The sequence below is a fragment of the Scylla paramamosain genome, chromosome 7, assembly GCF_035594125.1.
Source record: "Scylla paramamosain isolate STU-SP2022 chromosome 7, ASM3559412v1, whole genome shotgun sequence".
NCBI lineage: Eukaryota > Metazoa > Arthropoda > Malacostraca > Decapoda > Portunidae > Scylla > Scylla paramamosain.
In genome coordinates, this window is record NC_087157.1 from 26,705,616 (window position 1) to 26,728,115 (window position 22,500).

A 22,500-nucleotide genomic window follows, 5' to 3' on the forward strand; every position below is an offset into this window, starting at 1 on the left:
TATTATTATTATTATTATTATTACCACTACTACTACTACTACTACTACAACTGCTGCTGCTGCTTACTTTTCAGTTAGATTATAGCACTACATGAAAGTTGAAAATATTTATTTATTCATAGGGGTTATAAATTGGCGTGTGGTATGTTCAAAGGCATTGGAGTGTTATAAACACCTTAAGAGATTGATCTCAAGGGGGAAGGGATTAATTTTTGGTCATGAGAATCCAGAAAGGGAACTGATCACCTGACAGAGGTAAAAAGTACAGTGACTGGAGACCAAAATTTATATAGAATCCCAGAAAGATTTTTTGGAGTCTGCATCTCTGGTCACTGCACTATCATTTCATCTCCCACCAGATGTTTATCAAGGACACCTCAGTACTGAGTCAAGGTAGTGTGGCAGGTATGGTGCCTTTGTATTTGGCTTAATAATGGATCAGTTTTGGTCTTGATTAATAGAATTGTCAAATAAATTAGGAAAACATTTAAGAATTTAGATAAAAAACGTTTAACACCATGTAGTAAGAACTCATCCAGAACTTACTTCTTACATGTGGTGTTATTATCTTAAAAAGCACGTAGAACAAATTGAAAATGTTCAGAGGAGAGTCACTTGGCTAATACCTGGTCTTAAAGGTTTCTCATTTAATGAAAGATTAAAGGAACTGCAGTTATTCACTTTTGTATATAGATGTTTACAAGGTGACATGATGAGTGCCACAAGATATAGACTGAACTTCACAATGGAGGAGTGGCCTGTGACTCGTTTGATCTAAGAGAAGATACACACAACAGAACATCGATACAAGATTCTTAGAAAGAGGGCTTTACTGAATATAAGAAAAATGCCTTCACCTACATAACAGATCTATGGAATAATCTCCTAGAACAGGTAGTCAACACCAGTTGATGTAGTACTGCTTTTGAAAAAGTGCATTACTAATCATTGGACCACATCTCCATGTAAGTCTGTGTAAGTTGAAACTATTGACTGAATCAACCATTACTGCCTCTCTTCACAAATTATTTGGTAATATTATAGAAATCCTATGGGTATTATGAAATGTGATTTATGATAAACCAAGGGATCTGATGTATTGATGTCAGTTATAATTTCAATGCAGAAATACTGTGTGGGGCATTGAGGAGACCAAAGCTACGTTATAAGGAATAGATTAAGCTAAGAAAGATTTTTGTTGCAAATGCTACCTTTCAGAAATTTGCCTGTGCTCCCAGTTTCTCGGCCAACAAACCTGGGGGCTCAATAGAAAACTGATTCTTGATTGGAGACAAAAATAGTAATAAGTTTTTGCGAAAGAGAAAGAAGAATGAAAATGTGAAAACAGTCATAATAAAGCTTAATCAAGCAAAGATTAACTCATTTTCCACTATAAATCTTGTATGATTAATGTGTTTGGGAAATTAACAGGGAAATTTTATAGGAAACTAGGAGTAACTAATATTTTGGTATTTTCAACTAATGATTTAGTCCTTGGTCAAAAATATATTTTCAGTCACTATTTTCATATGGATGACGTTTTTGAAATCTGTTTGTAATATTACCTTCCTAATAAACTTTGGAATCTGACAAGAAAACAGTTTTGAGAGCATTGTCAAAAGGGAAGAACCAAGTATACCTGGGCAGATAATTATGACATTTAGTTAGATTAAGTTTTGAAAAGCTCTTCATTGCTATGTAGCTAAGTTAAGTTTGACTTGTATCACAGTTGGCACAATTTTGGAGAGGGTCTCCAAGGGAGTAAGGTGAGGCACTTCTGATGGTTCTGAATGTGGTCATCATTTTTAAGACATCAGAAAACATAGGAAAAATATAATTTTGACCTCAAATTCCACTAAGTGATTGAAATTACCAAATTACTGAATAATCTGACTCAACTCACAATCTTTGTACTCTAATCTAATACCACATGCACTTTTTAACACCACATGTATACATTCCTCTAAGACTGCCTGCACACTTTCACCACCACTGACTTACTCTTAATGCCATATACATTCCTAAAGCTAAATACAGTATGCACCTAAAACCACAAACATGCCTAATATTACATGCACTCTCTGCTAGTTTAGAAGAGATTAAATTTATGAACTAAGTATAATGCCATAGTTTAGAAAAAATGTGGGTGGTCATTAGAAAAATAATTTGTTGCACAAGAAAAAAGATAAATAGATGAATAAACAAATAAATAAATCTGATATAGAAATGTTACTCATGCTATTTGGGCTCAGGAATGGAGTTCTTGATATCAGACATAATTAGGATTATACTCACCCAGAGAATTACATGAGGCCTTGTGGCAGGTGCAGGGAGGTTACCAATTATATTTCCATCAGAATGATGTTCAACATTACCTAAAGAAGAGCCCCTCCCAAGATGTCTGATTCTGAGACTGAGCATCCCTCCAGTATAAGTAAAGATTTGAGGGAGAGTGAACCAAGCACCAGCAAGGAGAAGCAAAGGGCCAAGAAAAGGAAGAAGATGATCTCAAGCAGTTCAGAGGGAGAAGAGGAGGAGGAGGAGGAGGAGGAGGAGGAGGAGCTACACCACCAAGCCACCAGTAGTCGTGTGAGTGCTGCAGAATTGTCAGAGGAAGAGGAGGAAGGTGCTGTTGGTCCTGTTGATGATCGTGCTGCACATGAGAACCTTGCTCTCACTGAAGGTAACTTGCTGTGCCATCATATTGTTATTATATTCTCTTCCTTCTTTCCTTTCTTTTCTTACCTTTACTACTACTACTACTACTACTACTACTACTACTACTACTACTACTACTACTACTACTACTACTACTACTACTACTACTACTACTACCACTACCACTACTACTACTACTACACATTCTATTATTTTGTTGACATTGTAAACTCAAATATTAATTCCAATTCTCAGTCTAGCAAAGTATATGACTTGCAGAAATAATACAACTTTAAATAAAGTGTCATAATTAATGGAGGTTTACTTATGTAGTTTACTAATCAGTTTCATATCATAACAGTAAGATACCCATGGACAAAATGGGAGAGCTCACTACTAATGCCCCAGACACATCTATGTAACAAATGCTTCTGCAGAAAGTTGTCACATATATAAGATGCATCCGATTTCTCCAGAGGGTGATGATGATGGAGACTCGGTGGATACGGACAGCAGCAGTGAAGTGCCTGGAGTAGAGACCTGTGCCATCTGTCTTGGGCGCATGCGAGGGGAGGTTGGTTCCCCAGAGGCTTGTGAACACACTTTCTGCCTCATCTGCATTCTGGAATGGGCCAAGGTTAGTTGATTTAAAGGTAAAAGTGGATTGAAGGATAATAGGTGTCTTTTCAAAATCTGAGTTGGGACAGTAAGGATAAGAAAGGTTGAAAGTAAATAACCATCATGTAATTAAATTAGGGATTAATAACCATGAAGCTGAGTGTAGAAATATTTGTACAATGCCTTTCTCACACAGACAAATCCTTCGTGCCCTCAAGACCGCAAGGCATTCACCAAGGTGTTGGTACGACTGACCCTGAGGATGGAGGACGTGGATCGGGAAGTTGCTATAAAAAAACAGGAGTCTGAGTTGGTTCTGATCCCTGAAACTGACAACCCCACCTATTGTGAGGTAATAATCATGCTGCACTTTCCCTTGGGATCATTTAGTTTGGTACAGTAGATGAAGATAAACCAGGGTTGGACAAAATCATAATTAAAAAAAAATAATAACTAATTAATTGATTAATTAAGAAAATGGGTTTATTTGATTCAAATAAGTTTTTTTTATTTAAATTGATTTTTAATTTAAATTATTAATCCTTGTTTGTTTGCAGTGATTATTTGTTTCAGTCTTATGAGACCATTTTCTTTTATCAAACTTGGCTAGTGTAAATGAAATCTTAATATACAGTATGCAACATGAGTTTTCACATAAAAGTCATAAGTAAGACTAATTTTTTATTTTAATCAGGTCTATTATATTACAGTAATTAACTTATTTTGAATTAAAAGAATTAAGCTCATTAAACTTCATAATTACACTTACTATTATTATCAACAAAAAGACCTTACTTTCTTTTTTTATGTATTTGAATATTTTTCTTGTAAGAGAATGATTCACTGGTGCCTGACTTGCTGCAGGACCAGTACAGGATCTGTACCCTCAGAATAGGTCAAGTAGATTTGATACTTTTCCTGCATAACTGCTTCACAGCTTCTTCCTTCTTCCTTGTGTGTGTGTGTGTGTGTGTGTGTGTGTGTGTGTGTGTGTGTGTGTGTGTGTGTGTGTTTTTTTTTTTTTTTTATGTAGGAAGGATACTGGCCAAGGGCAACAAAAATCTAATAAAAAAAAAATGCCCACTGAAATGCCAGTCCCTTAAAAGGGTCAAAGCAGTGGTCAAAAATTGGTGGATAAGTGTCTTGAAACCTCCCTCTTGAAGGAATTCAAGTCATAGGAAGGTGGAAATACAGAAGCAGGCAAGGAGTTCCAGAGTTTACCAGAGAAAGGGATGAATGATTGAGAATACTGGTTAACTCTTGCGTTAGAGAGGTGGACAGAATAGGAGTGAGAGAGAGAAGAAAGTCTTGTGCAGCGAGGCCGCGGAAGGAGGGGAGGCATGCAGTTAGCAAGATCAGAAGAGCAGTTAGCATGAAAATAGCGGTAGAAGACAGCTAGAGATGCAACATTGCGGCGGTGAGAGAGAGGCTGAAGACAGTCAGTTAGAGGAGAGGAGTTGATGAGACGAAAAGCTTTTGATTCCACCCTGTCTAGAACAGCAGTATGAGTGGAACCCCCCCAGACATGTGAAGCATTCTCCATACATGGACGGATAAGGCCCTTGTACAGAGTTAGCAGCTGGGGGGGGTGAGAAAAACTGGCGGAGACGTCTCAGAACACCTAACTTCATAGAAGCTGTTTTAGCTAGAGATGAGATGTGAAGTTTCCAGTTCAGATTATAAGTAAAGGACAGACCGAGGATGTTCAGTGTAGAAGAGGGGGACAGTTGAGTGTCATTGAAGAAGAGGGGATAGTTGTCTGGAAGATTGTGTCGAGTTGATAGATGGAGGAATTGAGTTTTTGAGGCATTGAACAATACCAAGTTTGCTCTGCCCCAATCAGAAATTTTAGAAAGATCAGAAGTCAGGCGTTCTGTGGCTTCCCTGCGTGATATGTTTACCTCCTGAAGGGTTGGACGTCTATGAAAAGACGTGGAAAAGTGCAGGGTGGTATCATCAGCATAGGAGTGGATAGGACAAGAAGTTTGGTTTAGAAGATCATTAATGAATAATAAGAAGAGAGTGGGTGACAGGACAGAACCCTGAGGAACACCACTGTTAATAGATTTAGGAGAAGAACAGTGACCGTCTACCACAGCAGCAATAGAACGGTCAGAAAGGAAACTTGAGATGAAGTTACAGAGAGAAGGATAGAAACCGTAGGAGGGTAGTTTGGAAATCAAAGCTTTGTGCCAGACTCTATCAAAGGCTTTTGATATGTCCAAGGCAACAGCAAAAGTTTCACCAAAGTCTCTAAAAGAGGATGACCAAGACTCAGTAAGGAAAGCCAGAAGATCACCAGTAGAGCGGCCTTGACGGAACCCATACTGGCGATCAGATAGAAGGTTGTGAAGTGATAGATGTTTAAGAATCTTCCTGTTGAGGATAGATTCAAAAACTTTAGATAAGCAGGAAATTAAAGCAATAGGACGGTAGTTTGAGGGATTAGAGCGGTCACCCTTTTTAGGAACAGGTTGAATGTAGGCAAACTTCCAGCAAGAAGGAAAGGTAGATGTTGACAGACAGAGCTGAAAGAGTTTGACTAGGCAAGGTGCAAGCACGGAGGCACAGTTTCGGAGAACAATAGGAGGGACCCCATCAGGTCCATAAGCCTTCTGAGGGTTTAGGCCAGCGAGGGCATGGAAAACATCATTACGAAGAATTTTAATACGAGGCATGAAGTAGTCAGAGGGTGGAGGAGAGGGAGGAACAAGCCCAGAATCGTCCAAGGTAGAGTTTTTAGCAAAGGTTTGAGCAAAGAGTTCAGCTTTAGAAATAGATGTGATAGCAGTGGTGCCATCTGGTTGAAGTAGAGGAGGGAAAGAAGAAGAAGCAAAGTTATTGGAGATATTTTTGGCTAGATGCCAGAAATCACGAGGGGAGTTAGATCTTGAAAGGTTTTGACATTTTCTGTTAATGAAGGAGTTTTTGGCTAGTTGGAGAACAGACTTGGCATGGTTCCGGGCAGAAATATAAAGTGCATGAGATTCTGGTGAAGGAAGGCTTAAGTACCTTTTGTGGGCCACCTCTCTATCATGTATAGCACGAGAACAAGCTGTGTTAAACCAAGGTTTAGAAGGTTTAGGACGAGAAAAAGAGTGAGGAATGTACGCCTCCATGCCAGACACTATCACCTCTGTTATGCGCTCAGCACACAAAGACGGGTCTCTGACACGGAAGCAGTAGTCATTCCAAGGAAAATCAGCAAAATACCGCCTCAGGTCCCCCCAACTAGCAGAGGCAAAACGCCAGAGGCACCTTCGCTTAGGGGGATCCTGAGGAGGGATTGGAGTGATAGGACAAGATAAAGATATGAGATTGTGATTGGAAGAGCCCAACGGAGAAGAAAGGGTGACAGCATAAGCAGAAGGATTAGAGGTCAGGAAAAGGTCAAGAATGTTGGGCGTATCTCCAAGACGGTCAGGAATACGAGTAGGGTGTTGCACCAATTGCTCTAGGTCATGGAGGATAGCAAAGTTGTAGGCTAGTTCACCAGGATGATCAGTGAAGGGAGAGGAAAGCCAAAGCTGGTGGTGAACATTGAAGTCTCCAAGAATGGAGATCTCTACAAAAGGGAAGAGGGTCAGAATGTGCTCCACTTTGGAAGTTAAGTAGTCAAAGAATTTCTTATAGTCAGAGGAGTTAGGAGAGAGGTATACAGCACAGATAAATTTAGTATGAGAATGACTCTGTAGTCGTAGCCAGATGGTGGAAAACTCGGAAGATTCAAGAGCGTGGGCACGAGAGCAGGTTAAGTCATTGCGCACATAAACGCAGCATCCAGCTTTGGATCGAAAATGAGGATAGAGAAAGTAGGAGGGAACAGAAAAGGGGCTACTGTCAGTTGCCTCAGACACCTGAGTTTCAGTGAGGAAAAGAAGATGAGGTTTAGAAGAGGAGAGGTGGTGTTCTACAGATTGAAAATTAGATCTTAGACTGCGAATGTTGCAGAAGTTAATGAAGAAAAAGTTGAGGGGGGTGTCAAGACACTTAGGGTGTGTGTGTGTATATATACTCTTAATATAATACTTCAATCATTTTTAATACAGTATATTTAATTTTGATTTAAATAATTATTCTTTTACTCTGATTTAAATAGATTTAAATAATTTAATTTAAATAAAAATTAAACACCAACACAAACACCAGTTGTTACATAGCCTCATTACTTATCTCGGTCTCATCCATGACATTGGTCATGAATAAAATATGAAAAATTTTGAAAGAGTTCTCACACCTGACAATTGCCTTGTTGTAAAGACAGAAAATGAAGCTACCATCATTATAAATAGCAACTGTTTAGCCTCACAGAGTCTCATGTCTGTGCAGGAAAATGATTTATGTACCACTTGTGCTGGAGATTGTTCCTGAGATGAGTTCCTCTGCCTAGGTGTGCCATGAGTGTGACCGGGAGGAGCGACTGCTGTTGTGTGATGGGTGTGACCTGGGCTATCATCTGGAGTGCCTTGATCCTCCACTGGATCAGGTGCCAGTGGAGGAGTGGTTCTGTCCTGGCTGTACAAGTGCTGACCTTCCTTCTACAGTGAGTATGTGTGTGTGTGTGTCATTCACCTACAGTTGTCTGCCAGCTGCTTTCCTTTGGGAGGAACTCAGAGCTCGTAGTGACTGGTCTTTAGGTAAGACTGAGAGCAATCGCACACCACACACTGGGACAGCAAGGTCACAAGCCCTTGGGTTACATCCTATACCTGCTTGTTGCTAGGTGAATAGGGGCTACACATTAAGTGGCATGTCCATTTGCCATGCCGTGTCCTGGATTTGAACCCGGGCCTTCTCGGTTGTGAGCTGAGCATGCTAACCACTACACTATACGGTGTGTAATGTGTGTGCTTGTGTTGAATTTTAGATGTTCATTCACTGAATAATTTTTTACCCATATACGAGCAAATTTCAGCTTAATCACTTTATTAGTTATGAGTTGCAGTGAGGCTTTTGCCCCTCAGCAACTCATGTACAGTACAAAGAAGGATTTGACATTCTCATTTATGTTTGTATGAAGGATACATGACATACCAAATTTCAACAGAATCAGCTGAGGGGTTATTGCAAAACCATATGTGAGCCACCCTCACACATTTTGCAAGTTACTCATCTTCTCCACCAAGCAGATGTAGTGAAATCTATACCACATAAAACTGAAAGTGTTATGCTATCATAGGGTGTGAGTTTTGTTGTGATCAGCCATGTAGTTCCAAATTTATATTAGCTTGTGGATTGTGTAATGGTCAGCCTGGACTGGGCTGCTAATATTCAAGATCCACCACTTGGATATAACTTTGCTTTGCTCATAAGAATGCTGTTGTGAATAAATATATAAAGGTTTCTTTACATCATCAGGATCTACTTAACCAATCAGGAGAACCTATTGACTTGTATAATTGTACATATCATAATTGTTGGCCATTGTCATGTATCAGATGGGTGGTGATACAGGCCTTTACCTCACTGCAGCAGCTTGTTATATGTCTTTCCGTCACATTGGCCTGAGTCCTTACAGCTGGCGAGTTTCCTGCCTGTCTCCATTCTGTCTTAGACATTGAATCAGCAATCTTCGTTACATAAATATTTGTACTACTGCTTTATACTATGTCTTTTCTACAAAAGTTATTGGTAATTATTCTTTCTAATTTCTATCTGGCAAAATATTACTAGTTCAAGATCAGAAGCATCATTGCAAACATGTGCCTCTAGGTTAGGGCTCGGCAAACACCTCAGGGTGAGTCTAGCACTTCACGAGAACGGCCCCGCAGACAGCCATCCTCTTCCCAACGGCCAAGGCTCATCCCACGCACCAGAGCCACTGAGAGGGTGAGGGACAGGATCATTAGGAAGCGCAGAGAGAAACGCAAGAAACGCAGACTAAACAGAAAACGCAAAGTAGGTGTTTATTTTTGTGTATTGGCAGAAATGTGTGATAATTTGACCACACGCTTACTTGATAGTTCAGGAGGGACAGGAGGTTTCCTGTGCATGAGTATTAGGTCTGGGAAAGAGATAATTAATGGAGGATTTGTTTGTTTTTCTATTTTCTCAAGGTCTCTGTGTGAAAAGAACCCTTGGTTCTTTCTACACAGACCTTGACATTTTATGATTTTTTTCAACAGCTGATCATTTGTTGGTGCACTCCTAGATTTCCTTGCTTATTTCCTCCTGTAATCACCATTCTTGACTTTCTAATTCCCTGCTTTCACTTTTAACTTTCCTTGATGCCCTGGCTTTTTTTTTTTTTTTTTTTTTTTTTTTTTGCAGTGTTGGGGGACAGCAGTTATGCTGTAATTTTCTTCCATTTACCATGCTCAGTAATCTTTCCATATGGGCTTTATGATTTCTTGAATCTCATTTCCTTGTGGTTCCTTCCTGCAGATTGAGAGTGGGGAAATTGATGACCTAAGACCTGCTGTTGACTGCAAAGAACGCCTCATGTTCTTTGGAAACATTGACAATGAGGTTCCTGCTGAAGATGCGTGAGTTTGTATTTCATATTTCCGGTTTGTTCCATGTTACTTTTATCCATTTGCATCCCTTTTTATATTTTGGCATTGAAGATTATTTTGTTCCATTATTCAAGTACTTCTGTAACACAGGTGTATTGAATAGCATGACCTTTATCCCAAAGCCACTAGGCCTGGAAATGACTTCATTATTATTTCTTTGTATGTTTCATATTATACTACTCTGAACTTTTGTCTCCCTCATATTTTTGTGTACTGCACAGGAACGACACATTTGCTGACCACCTTCTGGCTGGCGTGTCAGAATGGGCCAATAGCAGGAATCCAGCAGTCCGGAAGAATGATGCTGTTAAGATTCTGCGAGATGCTGCATTTACTCCCTCAACTAGCTATGCAGGAAAGGCATCAATGGCAGTCATAAATCGTGTTAACAATCAGGCAGAGGAAGCACGAGAAGATGATGTTTTGAGTAGCATTTTAGAGAATCAGAGTATTGTTCTCACTACCTCCAAAAAGCTGTCTTTGACTAGTGATAGGAAACTCAAGAAAGAGGGTGAGGCAAGTGATGCAGAGTCCTTCAGTCTAAGACAGGAAGAGAGCTCTCTCATGACTGAGCCTCTTCCATCTAGGAGATCCATACAAAAGGATGATGAGGAGAGGGATACATCCCAGGAAGATGACCAAAGACACTCCAGTCCCCCAAGAAGAACTCCTCAATACAGCTTCTCTCATCACCCATCTTACTCCCACAATTCTAGGTATGGTCATTCATCACGAGGATTTGAATTCAGTCGTAGACCACAAAGAGAAGAAAGAGGATTCAGAGAAGAAAGAATACAGAGGGAAGAGAGACCATCTGGTATAGTGCACCAATCTCCTTTGGAAGACAGGCGCAGGTCTCCTCCCAGAATGTCTTATCAACGACAAATGCCTTCTCATCAGTTTAGGAATCAGAGAAATGCCCTGCCTAATAACAGGAACCGTGATCCTCATGCTCGTTGGGATGAGAGACAAAGATCACAAAGGAGTCCACAATGGAAAGATTTTGGGCATAGGCAAAACCCTTCCAGTGACACTCGTTGGGGTCGTAGACACACTGAGTCATCAGGAAGCAGTATTAGAGAGCCCAGCAGCCAGGAAAGGTATGGAAGGAATGGGAAAGACAACAGCAAAGAAAATTCCAGCTACAGATCTCACCGGCCTTCATCAGATAAAAGAGGCAGTAGCCCACCCTCAGGTGTGCATGATAAGTACCCACGTAGGAGTGAAGATGGTGATAAGCATTACTCTTGGAGGGAGGAAGACAGACGTAGAAAGGAGGAAAGAGGGTACCACCGCCAATACCACCAAAGGGACCACTCTCACCACAGGGGATACAGGTCTTCCTATCGAACAGAAAGAGAAAGTCCATCTTCTCGCTCTTCCCATCGGTCACGATCTTACTCTAGATCACCAGGTAGGTCAAAGTCACCAATCAGGTCAAGATCACCCGCTAGATCACGATCACGGTCACATTCCAGATTAAGGGAAACTCACAGCAGGGATCGAGATGATGCCAAAAGGAGGAGAAATGCTCACCAGCACTCAAATGACAATAATAAAAGTGCATTCAGAGCAAGCAAAAGTCCTGTGCCCCCTGAGGGAACTTTGAATGACAGTCAACAACAGAGTGATAGTAGAATCACTCCAGGAAATGACTGTGGCTCTGATGTCATATGCTCCCCTCACTTCTCAAAGGTTCATGAAAAATCAAGAGAACCATCATCTGAGTTACCTGATGGTCCACCAGAGGACAAATTCATGGAAGCAAAGTCAAGGACCATCAAGAATGAAATCCAGGAACAGAAATCTATACTTACTGAGAGATGTCTTAAGGTTCCTGAAGAAGCTAAAAGAGAGAGAGAAGATATCAAGAGTGATAAAACATACTGTAATAGTGATGTAACAGATCAAAAACCTGTGCCAGAGGAACTGAAGAAAGCTGAAATTAGGACACTAGGTAAGGAGAAAATAGGAAGTGACTTTGGTGTAAAGACTGAAGATAATTTGCTCAATGATACCAAGAGTATCAATTTTAGTGTACAAAGTAGCTGTAAGGGAGACCAGAAAAGGGACAGATTTCATGAGGATGCTGAAGGTGCAAACTTCAGAAAAGATGGCAGTGGATCTGATGCTCTGGCACTGCAGAGTATTGATTGTACTAAAGACACAAACAAAGAGGAGCAACAAAGTAAAAATGAGATTATGTTTAAAGAAGAAAATCAACCAGAGAGAAAAAAGAGAAAAAAGTTTCTGTCAGGATTTTATGGAAGAATTTTAGAGTATACCCCAGAGGTGGAACTTTCTCACTGGGATGAAAATTCTACTGAAGATGCTGCTTCACCTTTCAAAGTGATTAAAAAATCTGATGTCAGTGAATCAGACAAAGGTATTTCACTTCCATTTTCTTTGCAGAGGCTTCTGCCTGGAGAAGGAAATATTGCTGGGGAAATTGATGATAGGATAAAAAACACAAAGGAAGAGAATCTGAAACATAAATCAGACTCAGACAACAGACATGAAGAAGGGAAAAATTTAGAAGTACTGAAAAATAAAGGCCATGAGATACAAAAGTCAGAAAGTGTAGGCATAGATAACATTAAGAAGGAGCAAGAAAATACGTCAGAAGATAAACATCACAAAAAAAAGTCAGGTCACAAGACATCAAAGGTGGACACTAAGCCTTCTAATAGCAAACCCAAGGACAGTGTGTCACCATCTTCTAGTCATTCTACCATCCCAAGGAGCAAGAGTAAAGAAAGATCCACAGACAAAACCACCATGGAGTCACAATCTCAAACTCCAATGAGAAAAGATAGTTTAGTACACTCAAGTGCCAAACGAGAAAGAACCCTAAGCACTTCTCAAACATGTGACAACCCATCCACAAAGAGTTATGAACATAACCACAAAAAAGAATCTGCAGAAAAAACAGAAGACTTTCAGAACATTTTTGGTGACATTAGTGATCTTTCAGACACAGATTCTGATGATAAGAGGAATAAAAAATTACTGAAAGGCAGTTCTGTCATTGAAAAATCATCTGAAAAGCAGAAAGATTCCCAAGAAACAAAGCACAAGTTCATGCATGATAAAGGAAAAGAGAGAGCCAGAAAAGTTGATCATGAAAAGAAAATTTTGAAAGGTGAACATCCTACAAAAAATCAGAAGCTGGAGGGTACTGTAACATCAGGTATGACATCCACACAGAAAGAGAATACAAAGTCAAAGAACCAGGGAAAGGGGATAAAAAATGCAAAGCCCAACAAGGGGCATGTTTTGGATCTCTTTGGGGATACCTCTGACAGTGATAATACTGACAATGTTAAGATTGAAGAAATGAAACTACCAGAGAAACTAGTGAAGTCCTCACCATTCAAGGGTGACTGTTCTCATAGGAAAGGGAGAGAAGCCACTGATATTCATAAAGGAAAGGAAAGAAGGTCTGAAAAGGAAACTTCTTTTAACAGAAGATCATCAGAAGAATCATCAAAGTCATCTTCAGAGTCACTCAAGCATGATATGGTTCATAAAAAAGGAAGAGAAGCCACAAACAGCCATAAAGGAGAAAATAGAAAGTCTGAAAAGGAAACTTCTCCTCACAGGAAATTGTCAGAGGAAGCATCCAAGGGTGAATCTGGTTCCAGAAAGGAAAAAGAAGTCATGGACAGCCATAATAGAAAAGACAAAAAATCAGAAAAAGAAGCATACCCTGACAAGAAATCATCAGAGGAAGTACCCAAATCCTCCTCAGAGCTACTTAAGGATGATTCTGTCCAAATAAAACAAGGAGAAGCCACTGACAGTTGTAAAGGAAAAGACATAAAGCCTGAAAAGGAAATATCCCTTCACAGGAAGTCATTAGAGGAAGCAGCCAAGTCATTACCTGAGTCACCCAGAGGCAATTATGTTTCTGTTTCCGGAAAAGAAGTCTTGGAAAACTACAAAGAGAAAAACATAAAGTTTGAAAGGGAAAGTTCCCAACACAAGGAAACTTCAGAAGAACCATCCAATTCTTCCCCAGAGTCACTTGAATGTGGCTTAATTCACAGTAGGGGAAGAGAGGCTGCAGACAGTCATAAAAGAAAAGACAAAAGATCAGAAAGGGAAGCTTCCCCACACAAGAAATCATCAGAAGAATCATCCAGATCATCTTCAGAGTCATTCAAGCATGGCTCTCTTCATAGGAAAGAAAAAGAAGTCTCTGACAGCCATAAAGGGAAAGATATAAAGTCTCAAAAGGAATCCTCCCCTTCCAAAAAGTCATCAGAGGAACCATCTAAGTCATCCTCAGAGTTATTTGAATTTGAGTTTTCTCACAAGAAGGCAAGAGAGGTCACTGACAGCCATAAAAGAAAAGACAGAAAATCTGAAAAGAAAATTTCTCCACACACTAAGTCAGAGGAAACATCCAAGATCAACTCTGATCGTGGAAAAATAAGAGAAGCCACAGATAGCTATGAAGAACAAAAGGATGAACGTTCACAAGAAAAACAGAAAAAGGTACCAGAAAAGCCACTGAAAGCTGAACAACCCAAGTCTGACTCTGGTACTGATAAAGTAAGAGAAGCCACAAATAATCATGAAGGACAAAAGGATGGATGTTCACAACAAACAGAGAAAAAAATGTCAGAGAAACCAGGTAAAGCAGCAGCCTTAGAGAATCATGATCAACATGCTGACCACAAAAAGACCACAGAACTTACAGACATCTCCAAAGCTCAACCAGAGAGAGACAAAAGGCTCACTCATACAGAAGACCATAGCAAAAGGAAAACTGTGTGTTCCTCATATGGGGATGAGGACCCTCACAACAGTAAGAAGAGGAAGTCCAGCTCAAATCCTGGAGGAAAAATACAGAGAGGTATGATAACAGTGTTTTGTTATTGAGAATGTACATCTCAGCCTGACATTATGATTAACATATTGTGATGTTGTGGTATGTCTTTTCATTTATTTTTATTTTTATTTATGTATTTTTTCTGTTGGTAGAAAAAGATCAAGTAAACAAAACTGAGAGCAAGTCTTTAGTTGCAGCAGCCTCTTCCCTCCAGTCAACTAGTCACTCTTCAGATAGGAGAGAAAAGAAAGATGGTGGTGACTCACATGCCAAGGTAGGATATTGCTGTTTTGTGATTATTTCAGGTGCACACACACACACATACACAGGATGGCAGGATTGTTTGCAAGAAGAGAAGCTACAGCATGAAAGAAATCCTCTCCCAAATCATATCTATCTGTGGTATGATTGAAGTTTGAAATTATTAAACCTTTTCTTATACTTTGAGAGATCTATGATGGAAGCCTAGTTAATTGCAGTGCAAACTATGATTAAAATGGCAAAAGCAGCAACTGATATTCACTGCACAGTCCTTGTCAGTTCCACCTTTAAAAGTGAAATAACAGTACAAATCACATGAGGGTGGGAATGGTTAAGGAGAGGCAGATGTGTTGGGATTCAGTATTTCGCCTTTCATTCTTAGCTTGGTGGGAAGAAGGAAAAACAATAGTACAGTTATCCTACTGAAATTAGTAAGATGGTAATCAAACATTTGTTACTTACTCTTAATATCCTTTTTTCCACCACATGGAGAAATAAAAACATTTTAGTGTGATGTGGCCTTTTGGCAGCTGAAGGCATCACTGGAGTTGAAGGTGGTGACAGAGGTGAAGAAGTGGCTAGACCCACACTACCGGGACAAGAGCATCACCAAAGAAGAGTACAAGGAAATTGTGGCTAAGTGTGTCAGTAAGGTGAGTTTTATATATGTGGAAGGTGATGGAATGACTGTAGATGAATATTGTTATTATCTTTAGTATATTTATTTCTTACTTTAGTACAATGAAGGAGGGACCAGGTTCACACCCTACCAGCAGAAACCAACAAATTGTTGATGGTGGTAGTGGTGCTAATCAACCCATCTATCCATTATATGTAGATAAGGAAAGAAATACAGTGTCTCTTAAAGATCTGTAAATATATAATTACATAAATATTTTTTGCATAGCATATATTTCTGTAATTCTTCATCTTGTCTTCTTCACTAAACTTCCTTACTATAATTCCCCAGTCCTTATTTAAAGGACACTCACATACTGATTTATGCTCCTATGACTGGATGTCCACCTCCACTCACCAATTATTATCTTTTCGCTTCCCCTCATCACCTTCCACTCACTATATTTAAAATCTGAGAGGACAGTCTTTACATTTGATGTGGCAGGATTGGAAGTAACAAATTTTTCTTCATACTTATGGTAGTGCAATTTCTCTTACAGGTTGTGTCAGCAGAGTGTGGAGATGTGATAGAGAGTGAGAAGATGCACTCCCTGGTAGAGGGTTATGTGAAGCTGTACAGACACCGGCGGGCCAAACTACAGGCACCCCAGTCCTCCTGAACCCTCAGACATGGGATACATTATTTGTGATTATGGTTTTGTTTTCACCAAAGTTGAATAATATTTTATAAAGAAATTCTAATAAACTACAAGTAAGTGTAGTGATATAGAAATTATGTCTATTTGCTGTGTTACCTTCTGCAGTGATTAAGATGCTACAGTCGAAGGATATTGTATGTACATGAGTGAGATATGTATACTGTAATTACTTTGTGGCATCAGGAATTGGCAAGTCTATCAGTGCCTGTGTGTTGCAAGCAGGTGTGAGTGCTTCCACAAGAGAGGCTGAGCAGATGAGAGTTTGGAATATTAATTTTCTTTTTTTTTCTTTCATTTCCTTTCAAAAGTGAGGTCATAGGTTATACCTTGAGACTGAAGCTTGTGTGCATTTCAGTTCCAGTGTTAAGGCCTGTTGGGTTGTATGGAATGAGAGTGTGAAAGGATATAAATGAATGGATGTGTGGCCCATGTTGACTGGATGATGTTTTCCTTTTGGAGTGTAACTTTTGTTAAATCTTAACTCCTTACCTTGTGAAGTGCATTGGTGATTCATAACAGACTGGGGATTATTTAAATTATTTTTTATATTATAAGCAATTTCAAATTGATTAACTCTTTTGTGATTTGAACAGCTGTACATATAATTATTTGCTTTCATAATAATGTTTTGTTGACACTTATTTAGCAATCATATGCAAATTGTGTAAAAATTCTATCATTTATAGAGATGATTTAACTACCAGATCATATAATGAAGATATGTATTATTTTATGACATACAGGAGCAGATGTTCCTGAATTAATCAAGACTGTGATTTAGTCAAATCAGAGCATTTCTATATTTTACATTTGATATATGTGGCCCAGAAAGGAATTCCTCACCTGTCCAAATATGAGGGATGGCTTGTGACTGACCACACCATCACCATCACCACCACAGTACCACCCCTTACCACAAAGCTGCACTAGAAGCTGGAAGAAGAAAACAAACCATTAACTCGGATCATCTCAAGGGAAAGGAGATGTGCCTTAGCTTGGTTGTGCCTTACTTGCAGGGTTGTCTGTCTGTCTTTTGCAGGTATTAGATCACGCCTCTTGACTTAATGTGGCTTCACAACAAACATTTCATGAGATAGTAGTAGTTCTTTACTTTCTCTTTTCTGTGTGATTATTTCATTCTTTTAGAGAAAATTAAATACGAAAACAACTGCTAACTCTTAATTAGTTCTAAGCAGTAGTCAATATGGGCATATGTCACTTTTTAGCACTTGAAGATGACATTGTTATCACGTGTGTTGACACCAGAGATCAATGTATTTTTTAAGATTCTGTGATTCCTTTGTCTTAATAAGGTTTTAGAGAATTTTGTTACAATGTGCAGCTTGAAAGCAAGAAGACTGCATCTTAAAAGAAATTTGTTACTTTGGCTAGAAGTTATACATTTGTTTGTAGTATGTGCAGAGTTTTATCAGATTGAAATGTAATATATATGGGTAGTACAAAGGAAATGTACATAATGTGATAAAAAATGGTTTGTTTATTGACTTTCAAATACTTAAAAAGATATTGAGTAAGTGTCAGGACAAGCATGTGAAGGAAAGATGTTGCAGAGGAATAAAAAAATTTAAGGGAATACATGGAAAGTAAGCATAGTGAAGGATATTTTTGTTGCTAGAAGCAGTACTCAGGGGCATGTAGATAATACAGATATTAGATAAATTTTCAAAGAGAAGTAGCAACATTGTTGGTGAACATTATTTTAGGAAGCTGAAAGTGACATGTTGCAATGACTGAGGGATTAGTGTAGTAGAGAAGTTTAACATTAATGAAACAAGGGAAGTGTGGAGAAAATAGTATTTAATTTTAGGTTGTTTGGAATATTTGCAAAGAAAAGGTTGTATAAGGATGCAGTGGTATGGACAGCATTGTATAGGGAATGGAATATGGAGCATGAAAATAGGAGAGAAAAAAGAGGTGTTTGATGAACACGTGTTGTAACATACGGATAGAGAGAGAAATTAGTTCAGAAAATTTGTGTAGAGAGATTGTTGGCCAGTAAAGCAAATAAGTAAAGCAATAAGTTTGGAGATAAAAGAGAACGGTGAAGAGGAAAACTGGATGGGATATGAATGATGTGAAGCTAGGGGGAAGACAAGAAATAAGATTGACTTTGAAGAATTTTAATGTTTTTTTTTTTTTTTTTTTTTTTTTTTTTTTTTTTTTTTTTGTGGAGCATGGAAAATTGTCTGTGTATGTTAGGGCTGATCGGAGAGTAATTTTGGATGCATAAGTGTCACACAGCTTCAAGGACTGCATCTGGTCTGATCAACTGATCCTATGGTACTTAGAATAGTTACAGCTACAAAGAAGTAATTCTTCCAAATGTGTGGTAAACATGTGCAAGGGAAAGTGATACTTCTCATCATGGGAACTTTAGATGCATGGTATCACATAAACAAATTATGAAAGGGCTGAAATATGAGAGAGAATGATGAAGAAAGAGGGAGAAAAACTAAGTTTATTGCTTTGAAGTCTTGCTCTTACAGCAGGGAATCAATTTATTTAAAAGAATAGAAGCCAACTTGAGTTTGCCTGGAGACTTTTTTTCCATTGTCAGTCTATTACTTTACTATAAGTTCTATCTTTTTAGGGTGAAAATATTGAAGACTAAGGTTAAAACATTTGGGACTTGGATCTTGAAAGTGGACATAGCAACACTGACTTGGTGCTGTCTTTGTGCCTCATTTACATTGTGCTGGATGCAGCTTTTTATTCTGATATGTCACTGACTTTTACATACTTAATTTATTCTTCAGGTTCAGAATTATGTATACACTTGTCTTTTAATGTTTGTTTGAATATTCTTCAGATTTGAATAGTTTGCATATCACTTCAGATTTAATTTAAGTATGTTTACACTTTGCTTTTCCTTTATATACAAATTCTCTTCCAAAATACTATTGTTAAGATCCAGTCATATGGCACCAAGACCAATTCCAGTTAGTATAAGCAAATATGGGGAGCCACTCACTAACTGGGCAGGGAAATCTGATTTGTGGCTTTTCACTTAGCACTCAAAATTCAATAAGTCATAGTGAAAAGAATGAGTCAAGGTTTATCAGATGTTGGGGATTTCTACTCTTACTTCTCAATTTGCAACAGCCACATTCAGTTCTCTCAAAATGTTTTCATATCTTATCTAGACAAATATTACAGACACTACATAGATTGGCACTCAGTGTGGCTCTCTCTCTGTCCAGTGCCCCCCTTACATAAAAAAAAAAAGTACACAAGTAAAATAAAAACAAAATAAAATATTAGGATTCTCTAAGGTGTTTCCACGATTCTGATTATTGTTTAATAAGGATTCTACATCATCACTGGGAAAGAACACACCTTTATCTGACTAATCATCTTGAGCCTTTGAAAATAATCCTTGTCAGAGTTTAGTGTATAAGAACACTTACATAATCCATAACACTTCAAAGGTTATAAAGAAGTTTGGCATAAACTGATACTCCTTTATTTATGAATGAATAACCACATTATAATGAAGAGAACATGCGTGTAAAAAATGTAAAATGAAATCTCGATGGCTGAGGCAGGATGAGGCAGTCTGTCTGTCTCTTACTTCTTGCCACTCTTCTTGATGCCACCAGAAGCTGAAAGTACAAAAAAAAAAAAAAAAAAAAAAAAAAAAAAAAAAAAAATTACTACCCTAAGAAAAGAAAATGATTCCTATGATAATTGTGAGTGCAGCTGAAATTGTAGACAAATAGTGCATATTCTGATCCTGCAAAGTGCAGTTGAAACCCAAAGCAGATAGTCTTGGACATCTAAACCCTTTAGGTAGCACCATATTGGGCAAATTTCTCTTGTGTTGGCCTTTTTTGGCAATATTGCAAATACAACAAAACTGGTGTTGCACAGGGACAACCACTGTGTTGACATCTTGTCATTCCAACAACAAACCTCCAGCTAGCATCATGAATTGCAGGGATATTGGGGTACTGGAAGATTGTGATGCTGCATTGCACATAATGAAGCCTGTTCTGTGACTAGAAGCACCAGAAAAGACAGAGGGTGGGTCCATGGCCAGCAAGAAGGCTCTTTCTCTCTCTCTCTCTCTCTCTCTCTCTCTCTCTCTCTCCATAGGCTCTTCTCTGCAAGTTTTCTTGAATAACTCTTGGCAGTGATCCCACTGCATAAGATAATCCCTCACTAACTCAAATTAATTTGTGCCAGCAAAAGTTGTTGCAGACCCCATCACAAGACATGACGGGAGAATGACTAAAAAGATACAGAGGATGAGGAGTAATCCTTATAAGGCAAGATTGTTGTTGTTAAATTTACATTCTTTAGAGAGACATAGATTAAGAGGGGACCTGATAGTAGTCTTTAAGTGGTATAGGGGTTATAACAAGGGGGATGTAAGCAAAATTCTTAGGATCAGTAACAAGGATAGAACAAGAAGTAACGGGGTTCAAGCTTAAAAAATTTAGGTTTAGGAAGGAGATAGGAAAAAATTGGTTCTCAAATTGAGTGGTGGATGAGCAGAATGGACTCAGTAATCATGATGTTAGTGCTAAGACATTAGGGAGCTTTAAGAGATGATTAGACAGGTTTATGGATGGGGATGGTAGGTGGAAATAGGTAGGTAAATTTTAAACAGGGACTGCCACATGTAAGCCTGGTTACTTCTTGCAGCTTCCCTTATTTCATATGTTCTTTTATCTTGCCAGCTGCATTTGTCAAATAAAAGCTATAAATAATTTCACACCTAATAATCAAATCTTAATTGCACATGTATTTTTTATTTTTTTTTAGTTGAAAATTTCCCTCAAATTACAATAGTTTATATTCAATTTACATTTATAGCTTGTAGTATGACAGTCATTAGACTCCCAACTTGTCCATCAACACAACTGTTTCTCATTCTCCCCAACACCCTAAATCCTAGTGCTCATTTTGCTCAACAGCCAACAAAAAAAAAGTCAACATGTTCAGAGAAATCTGCCTTGTGTGATGCTGCCTTTAAAAAGACACTGCTGCACAGACTAATCAAGTATATTGGGAGGAAGAGAATCTACAACCTTCATTTCTTAACTATCCTCTCATTATTTTAACCTCCATTCCACTGTTGTCTCTAGTTATCTTTATTGGTGGATTTATTTCTGCCATAGTAAATAGCCAATATTTGTTTCAGTCTATAAGTGGTGGAATACCATGTTTATTATACTCTCTATTGTATCCATCTATGATCTTGCCTGAACTTCATTCATTTCCTTTCACACTTGATCCTGTTTACCTAGCACTGAATGGGTAAAACACAGTTGTAACTTTGAAACTGGCAAGAGTGAAAACCCAGCAATCATTGTAATCTTGTGAATATACTTGCTGGAAGGAGCAGAAATGATCTATGCCACACCCTCATTGGAAAAAAAACAATGTATATTTCATATACTTTTGCAACTGTACAATGGACTCAAATTTTCTGAACTAAAAGAAGGAAAGATTTTCTTACACTTCAATATCTCTGATGGACATTAAAAGTAACACAAAAAACAAAGGAATTGGACTAAATCACCTTCTTATGAACATAATATTTGTATATTAATAGTAACAAATTATGGATTAATAAACATTACTTATGTCTCAACAAGCCTGAGTTGTATACTGATAAATGTTGCTGAAGATGCACCACTTAGATTTATGCACTACTGAAATGGACTTACATTACTATCATGTTTCCAAAACTCAAAATCCCTGAGACTGTCAGGGTGTGGAAAGCGAGATTTGGCAATGGTCATGAAAGGTTAAATCAATAACTTAAGTTACCTAAATCAATAAATAAGCTAATGCTTTTCCAATGGATCTTTTACACAAATGCTACCTACCTTATAAAGTTAACCATAAAATAATAAATTAAAAGAAAACCGACACCTACAGCTGTCAACTAACAGTGAATGGCAGTTCAGAAACAAAATCTAACCTAATGCATTTATCGTTATATCCCAGCCAAGGGGGTGCTGAATCCCCACAAGAAAATACAAATTCTGAAAAATACAGCTAGGGGCAGAAGCAGCATCAGTCGTTACTTGTGGGGATAGCAAGTAGAGGACGAAAGGTATGACCAATCCTTTATGAAAACTTCTGATTTATATACGGCTTAAGAATAAGCATTTACACAAATCATAATCCCAGTAATAAACCACATTCCATACGCTTGACTAAGAATTTATCGTAATAACTAAGGCTGTTGCCAACTATATATATATATATATATATATATATATATATATATATATATATA

The 22,500-nt window shown here is 38.3% G+C and overlaps 1 protein-coding gene across 6 annotated transcripts in view; it reads left to right on the plus strand.

Annotated features, from left to right (window-relative positions):
- Positions 1 to 17,725, plus strand: part of LOC135102277 (NK-tumor recognition protein-like) — an 18,477-nt gene extending 752 nt beyond the window's left edge. For 3 of the 6 annotated variants that reach the window (XM_064007245.1, XM_064007243.1, XM_064007244.1), the window contains exons 2-11: positions 2,358 to 2,683; positions 3,135 to 3,295; positions 3,473 to 3,628; positions 7,667 to 7,819; positions 8,989 to 9,174; positions 9,661 to 9,761; positions 10,013 to 14,652; positions 14,781 to 14,902; positions 15,399 to 15,542; positions 16,068 to 17,725. In XM_064007245.1, the coding sequence (XP_063863315.1) occupies positions 2,398 to 2,683; positions 3,135 to 3,295; positions 3,473 to 3,628; positions 7,667 to 7,819; positions 8,989 to 9,174; positions 9,661 to 9,761; positions 10,013 to 14,652; positions 14,781 to 14,902; positions 15,399 to 15,542; positions 16,068 to 16,187 (6,069 nt within the window). In that variant the 5' untranslated portion in view covers positions 2,358 to 2,397 and the 3' untranslated portion in view covers positions 16,188 to 17,725. Of the gene's footprint in view, positions 1 to 40; positions 966 to 2,357; positions 2,684 to 3,134; positions 3,296 to 3,472; positions 3,629 to 7,666; positions 7,820 to 8,988; positions 9,175 to 9,660; positions 9,762 to 10,012; positions 14,653 to 14,780; positions 14,903 to 15,398; positions 15,543 to 16,067 lie in introns of those variants that run through there. The other 3 variants (XM_064007247.1, XM_064007248.1, XM_064007249.1) reach the window with 3 other exon arrangements.
- The last annotated feature ends 4,775 nt before the right edge of the window (positions 17,726 to 22,500 follow it).